General features: G+C 45.3%; 1 protein-coding gene across 1 annotated transcript in view; it reads right to left on the bottom strand.

The window, feature by feature from the left end:
• LOC110499847 (IQ motif and SEC7 domain-containing protein 3) overlaps window positions 1–7500 on the bottom strand; it is a 193046-nt gene that overhangs the window by 65941 nt on the left and 119605 nt on the right. The window contains exon 5 of the mRNA XM_090215016.1: window positions 6958–7119. Coding sequence (XP_090071142.1) covers window positions 6958–7119 — 162 coding nt within the window. The remainder of the gene's footprint in view (window positions 1–6957; window positions 7120–7500) is intronic.

Raw genomic sequence — 7500 nt, 5'->3', positions numbered from 1 at the left:
AATACCAGTGTAGTCAACTGTCTATATGCTAACCTCTCTCACTATGACTGTTACAATACCAGTGTAGTCAACTGTCTATATGCTAACCTCTCTCACTATGACTGTTACAATACAAGTGTAGTCAACTGTCTGTGTTAACCTCTCTCACTATGACTGTTACAATACCAGTGTAGTCAACTGTCTATGTGCTAACCTCTCTCACTATGACTGTTACAATACCAGTGTAGTCAACTGTCTGTGTTAACCTCTCTCACTATGACTGTTACAATACCAGTGTAGTCAACTGTCTATGTGTTAACCTCTCTCACTATGCCTGTTACAATACCAGTGTAGTCAACTGACTGTGTTAACCTCTCTCACTATGACTGTTACAATCCCAGTGTAGTCAACTGTCTATGTGTTAACCTCTCTCACTATGACTGTTACAATACCAGTGTAGTCAACTGTCTATATGCTAACCTCTCTCACTATGACTGTTACAATACCAGTGTAGTCAACTGTCTATATGCTAACCTCTCTCACTATGACTGTTACAATACCAGTGTAGTCAACTGTCTATGTGTTAACCTCTCTCACTATGACTGTTACAATACCAGTGTAGTCAACTGTCTATATGCTAACCTCTCTCACTATGACTGTTACAATACCAGTGTAGTCAACTGTCTATGTGTTAACCTCTCTCACTATGACTGTTACAATACCAGTGTAGTCAACTGTCTATATGCTAACCTCTCTCACTATGACTGTTACAATACCAGTGTAGTCAACTGTCTATATGCTAACCTCTCTCACTATGACTGTTACAATACCAGTGTAGTCAACTGTCTATATGCTAACCTCTCTCACTATGACTGTTACAATACCAGTGTAGTCAACTGTCTATATGCTAACCTCTCTCACTATGACTGTTACAATACCAGTGTAGTCAACTGTCTGTGTTAACCTCTCTCACTATGACTGTTACAATACCAGTGTAGTCAACTGTCTATGTGCTAACCTCTCTCACTATGACTGTTACAATACCAGTGTAGTCAACTGTCTGTGTTAACCTCTCTCACTATGACTGTTACAATACCAGTGTAGTCAACTGTCTATATGTTAACCTCTCTCACTATGACTGTTACAATACCAGTGTAGTCAACTGTCTGTGTAACCTCTCTCACTATGACTGGTACAATACCAGTGTAGTCAACTGTCTGTGTTAACCTCTCTCACTATGACTGTTACAATACCAGTGTAGTCAACTGTCTATATGTTAACCTCTCTCACTATGACTGTTACAATACCAGTGTAGTCAACTGTCTATGTGTTAACCTCTCTCACTATGACTGTTACAATAGCTGTTGTCATGACGTTGGCCTGAGGGGTTGGTTTATTCACATGGAATTGTTGTTCAATTTAAATGTTTGAATATTAAATTATTTGTGATGGGATGAAATGTGATTTTAGCTTCTAAAATGTGACATTTGGGTTTTCATAAGATAGAGCTGCTCAATCAGTGGCCCTCCCCTGTGAAGGGACAAGGGCTATAAAACTTTTCAAACACAGCCTCCCTTTCTATATAAGCCCTTGACGACAACATAACTTCCTGTTCCGAGGATATGAGGGCGACGGTCCTATGTCAGAATGGTTCAGATAATAACTACAGAACGAAGCCAACATCAGCATGAGCTTTGGTTGCGAATGGTATGAACTTTTGAACTCTTATTCACTACAGAAGTGATACCTCCTAGCTGTTGAGTTAGCGACCGCAGCTGCAAACGCAGGTTAGCAAGGAACAGACAGTATCCCGTCTATCACACAGCGACGTTACTACAACGCATCCAATTGACAACCAGAGACATTCTTCAAAGAACAGAGGACTCGGTTTGGCAACACCGCCTTCCATCTACCACCAACCTACTGAAGCGCAGCTCAGAGTAAATATTTATTGCATTTTCCTTTTCCAAATGGGCAGTAATTTAGAGTGCATAAGATACTGTATTTACGATAGCACAGCTTTTTTCCTTTGTTCCTCAGTCTTCCCGCTCTTTCACTCCAACCCAGCCCCTTTTCCTTTGTGTAACAAGCTGTCATATCTGTTCCGCCCGCTAGGGACGTTTTCCTTTATGACGTAATTTATGAAAGTTATAATTAATTGTGTGTATGTGAATTCTGTGTGATTAGTTGGGTTTAATTATTTATTTACTAAATACCTAATTTGTATTGCTGATTCAAATTGTTAGCCAGGGTTCTTGCAGATAACCAAGAATTTACAACTTTCAGATGAGACAGGAGTAAGATGAAGATTAATGTTGACTGCTATGGATGTAAAATACTACTAGGTCTTTAAGAGTTTATTCGGAAGATAACAGCTCTATAAATATTATTTTGTGGTGCCCGACTCTCTAGTTAATTACATTTACATGATTAGCTCAATCAGGTGATATTAATTACAGAGAAATGATTTTATAGAATAGCATGTCATATCACATAATCCGGCATAGCCAAAGACACAACACTGTGTAGTCAACTGCAAACAGGGACAGTGTAACACCCCATGTTTTATATGTCAAAACTCTCACGACCAAAATGTTTTATTAGCAGCCAATGTTTACTTTCTTATTTGGGGCTTTGGCAGTCAACTGAAAAACATGCCAACAGTATTTCTGATTGTCTTCTCAACTCACCATCACTTACATTTAATGTGGGTCTATGACAGTCACATTAGTCTGACATAATGTCTCTCACCAACACTAATGAGATGGGTGTGGCTTAATGCATGATGCATCGGAGCTTCTCAAAGTCAGGAGGCGTGGTTGACAGAGCGCACCTCATCTCTGCTGTCACATCCAACCTGGATCGATATTTGGTTTGAATGCAGACAAAAGCACTGAATCCAGCTTCACACAGATATGAGCTGGCGAAGGGTACATTGAGTTGTAATGCCCTGAGGCAGACAGCAGGGTGTTCCCATTGAGTCAGGAACCAAAACTCCTCCGTAGTGATCTGTGAATGCGTAAACAGCTCTCTATGGTCAGCGCGTGACACTCATTCAGTCACTCATCTGTACAATGTTTTTGTATTTCCTCTATATGCTTCTGTTCCATTTGTTCAGTTTCCCAAATATTGTATGTCTGTTACATTGGCAAGGAGACACATTTATTATTTTCATTACACAGAAAGTCAAGTCCTCTCTCAATGCAAAACATATTTCCAACACTCCCCCTCGATAACCATCCAGCCTCGATTTGAAATAGAACATAGCTATTCTCTGATCCCATATCTCCACATAGTTTTGCGAACAAGTGTGCGCCCAGTGATGTGGTTTGATGTACACTGAACAAAAATATAAACTGAACATGTAAAGTGATGGTCCTATGTTTCACATGCACAAAAATCTTATTTCTCTCAGATTTTGTGTATAAATGTGTTTACGCCCCTGTAATTTCTGTCTGTAATGAAGTCCTTTTGGGTCCACCATGCCTGCGCCCCTGCCTGGTCATGTGAAATCCATAGATTAGGGCCTAATTCATTTATTTCAATGGACATATTTCCTTATATGAACTGTAACTCAGTAAAATCTGTGAAATAGTTGCATGTTGCCTTTATATTTTTGTTCAGTATATCTTCCAATTGAAGTGAACTGCTGCAATATATCTCAGAGTTCTGTGCTCAGCTCTTTTGCTGCCAGTTGTTCTCAGTGTATCATACAATATGTCCATATGGCAGAGGGAGACACATTCCTAACTAGAGTGCAGAGGCCTGCCCGCCGTCCCACCATAGATGGAGCCCCATCTGTGCAAAAGCCCACCAGTAGATCCCATGGAATCAGTTTTTCGTCAAAATAGCCACGCAGCACACTGAACATCCCATGTGCCCCCCGACATGTATAGCGAACAAAAGTCAGGGCCTCACATCTAAAATCCATTTGAAGAACAATAAGCTGGGGAGTTTTTGAGTGGTTCAGTCAGTTTGCTCTTGATTACTAGCAATAGCATCAATTATTTGTTTGACAGCGCTATCTGACAAAGGTATTGATGTGAGTTTTTGGGCCCCTGCCTCCCCACACATTGTTTCACCTTATAAATTGCGGCCGGTAATATCAGAGTCTCTGTAATAGTGTGTGGTTTCATAGCATAGCGAACCTAGCCATTCACCGTGGGAATGATGACCACTGGTCCAATAGGGTTTATCTTGGGGGGCAGGTCTCCACTCACTAACCACTGCTCCAATAGGGTTTATCTTGGGGGGAGGTCCCCATTCACTAACCACTGCTCCAATAGGGTTTATCTTGGGGGGAGGTCTCCATTCACTAAACACTGCTCCAATAGGGTTTATCTTGGGGGGGAGGTCTCCACTCACTAACCACTGCTCCAATAGGGTTTATCTTGGGGGGAGGTCTCCATTCACTAACCACTGCTCCAATAGGGTTTATCTTGGGGGGAGGTCTCCATTCACTAACCACTGCTCCAATAGGGTTTATCTTGGGGGGAGGTCTTCACTCACTAACCACTGCTCCAATAGGGTTTATCTTGGGGGGGGGGGGGGGGGGGGGTCTCCATTCACTAACCACTGGTCCAATAGGGTTTATCTTGGGGGGGAGGTCTCCATTCACTAACCACTGGTCCAATAGGGTTTATCTTGGGGGGGGGGAGGTCTCCATTCACTAACCACTGCTCCAATAGGGTTTATCTTGGGGGGGAGGTCTCCACTTACTAACCACTGCTCCAATAGGGTTTATCTTGGGGGGGGAGGTCTCCACTCACTAACCACTGCTCCAATAGGGTTTATCTTGGGGGGAGGTCTCCATTCACTAACCACTGCTCCAATAGGGTTTATCTTGGGGGGAGGTCTCCACTCACTAACCACTGCTCCAATAGGGTTTATCTTGGGGGGGAGCGGGGGGGGGGGGTCTCCATTCACTAACCACTGGTCCAATAGGGTTTATCTTGGGGGGGAGGTCTCCACTCACTAACCACTGCTCCAATAGGGTTTATCTTGGGGGGAGGTCTCCATTCACTAACCACTGCTCCAATAGGGTTTATCTTGGGGCGGGGGGGTCTTCACTCACTAGCCACTGCTCCAATAGGGTTTATCTAGGGGGGAGGTCTACACTCACTAACCACTGCTCCAATAGGGTTTATCTTGGGGGGAGGTATCAACTCACTAACCACTACTCCAATAGGGTTTATCTTGGGGGGGAGGTCTCCACTCACTAACCACTGCTCCAATAGGGTTTATCTTGGGGGGGGGGGGGGGTCTCCATTCACTAACCACTGGTCCAATAGGGTTTATCTTGGGGGGGGGGGGGTCTCCATTCACTAACCACTGGTCCAATAGGGTTTATCTTGGGTGGGGAGGTCTCCACTCACTAACCACTGCTCCAATAGGGTTTATCTTGGGGGGGAGGTCTCCACTCACTAACCACTGGTCCAATAGGGTTTATCTTGGGGGGGGGTCTCCATTCACTAACCACTGGTCCAATAGGGTTTATCTTGGGGGGGGGGGTCTCCATTCACTAACCACTGGTCCAATAGGGTTTATCTTGGGGGGGGAGGTCTCCACTCACTAACCACTGCTCCAATAGGGTTTATCTTGGGGGGAGGTCTCCATTCACTAACCACTGCTCCAATAGGGTTTATCTTGGGGGGAGGTCTCCATTCACTAACCACTGCTCCAATAGGGTTTATCTTGAGGCGGGGGGGTCTTCACTCACTAGCCACTGCTCCAATAGGGTTTATCTTGGGGGGGAGGTCTCCACTCACTAACCACTGGTCCAATAGGGTTTATCTTGGGGGGAGGTCTACACTCACTAACCACTGCTCCAATAGGGTTTATCTTGGGGGGAGGTATCAACTCACTAACCACTACTCCAATAGGGTTTATCTTGGGGGGAGGTCTCCATTCACTAACCACTGCTCCAATAGGGTTTATCTTGGGGGGGAGGTCTCCACTCACTAACCACTGCTCCAATAGGGTTTATCTTGGGGGGAGGTCTCCATTCACTAACCACTGCTCCAATAGGGTTTATCTTGGGGGGAGGTCTCCACTCACTAACCACTGCTCCAATAGGGTTTATCTTGGGGGGAGGTCTCCATTCACTAACCACTGCTCCAATAGGGTTTATCTTGGGGGGAAGTCTCCACTCACTAACCACTGCTCCAATAAGGTTTATCTTGGGGGGGGGGGGGGGGGGGGGTTTCCATTCACTAACCACTGCTCCAATAGGGTTTATCTTGGGGGGGAGGTCTCCATTCACTAACCACTGGTCCAATAGGGTTTATCTTGGGGGGATCTCCATTCACTAACCACTGCTCCAATAGGGTTTATCTTGGGGGGGAGGTCTCCATTCACTAACCACTGGTCCAATAGGGTTTATCTTGGGGGGGGGGGGGGTCTCCATTCACTAACCACTGCTCCAATAGGGTTTATCTTGGGGGGGAGGTCTCCATTCACTAACCACTGGTCCAATAGGGTTTATCTTGGGGGGATCTCCATTCACTAACCACTGCTCCAATAGGGTTTATCTTGGGGGGGAGGTCTCCATTCACTAACCACTGGTCCAATAGGGTTTATCTTGGGGGGGAGGTCTCCATTCACTAACCACTGGTCCAATAGGGTTTATCTTGGGGGGGGGGGGGGGGGGGGGGGGGGTCTCCACTCACTAACCACTGCTCCAATAGGGTATATCTTGGGGGGAGGTCTCCATTCACTAACCACTGCTACAATAGGGTTTATCTTGGGGGGGTGTCTCCACTCACTAACCACTGCTCCATTAGGGTTTATCTTGGGGGGAGGTCTCCACTCACTAACCACTGCTCTAATTGGGTTTATCTTGGGGGGGGGTCTACACTCACTAATCACTGCTCCAATTGGGTTTATCTTGGGGGGGGGGGGGGGGGGGTCGTAATGAGCCTACTGTACCTAGACAATGCTCTTCAGTCCAGTACTATTATTAAGAAGGAGACTACTCACTCTAGGACGTCTCTGTTGAAGGGCTTCTTGCTGTTTCCCAGGAACTCTCCAATCATCTGCCTGCTCAGGCCCTTCCTCTGAAGCAGGAAGTGAGCCACACCTATGGGCGTGTCCGGGATGAAACCTCGTGAGATCAGGAACTGGAGACCCTTATCAGGGTTACTGACAGAGAAGAATAAAGAGGAGGAGAAATCATGTATTAAAATCCTCTTTATTTGGGTCAATATCATACAGTACACAAATCCTTCACATTTCATGCCCTCACATATAAAGGAGAGAGGGTAGAGAGGGGTAGAGAGAGGAGAGAGGAGGGGGGAAGAGAGAGAAGGGGGATGAGGGAAGAGGCTGGAGGAGATTGTTATACGTGAGACCCCTGCTTGCTAAACAAGTTCCAAAATCACCAAGACTATGAAGATCAAAACAGTCTGGTGATGACAGTCTGGTGTGGAGACTAGCTGTAAAACATGGTGTTAATGACCGTCTGGTGTGGAGACTAGCGGTAAAAGGTGTTAATGACAGTCTGGTGTGGAAGCTATCAGTAAA

The sequence above is a fragment of the Oncorhynchus mykiss genome, chromosome 21 (genome assembly GCF_057628025.1).
Source record: "Oncorhynchus mykiss isolate SJ-2025 chromosome 21, ASM5762802v1, whole genome shotgun sequence".
Classification (NCBI taxonomy): Eukaryota; Metazoa; Chordata; class Actinopteri; order Salmoniformes; family Salmonidae; genus Oncorhynchus; species Oncorhynchus mykiss.
Note: the sequence above shows the minus strand (reverse complement) of the source record. Positions and strands in the feature narration are given on the sequence as shown.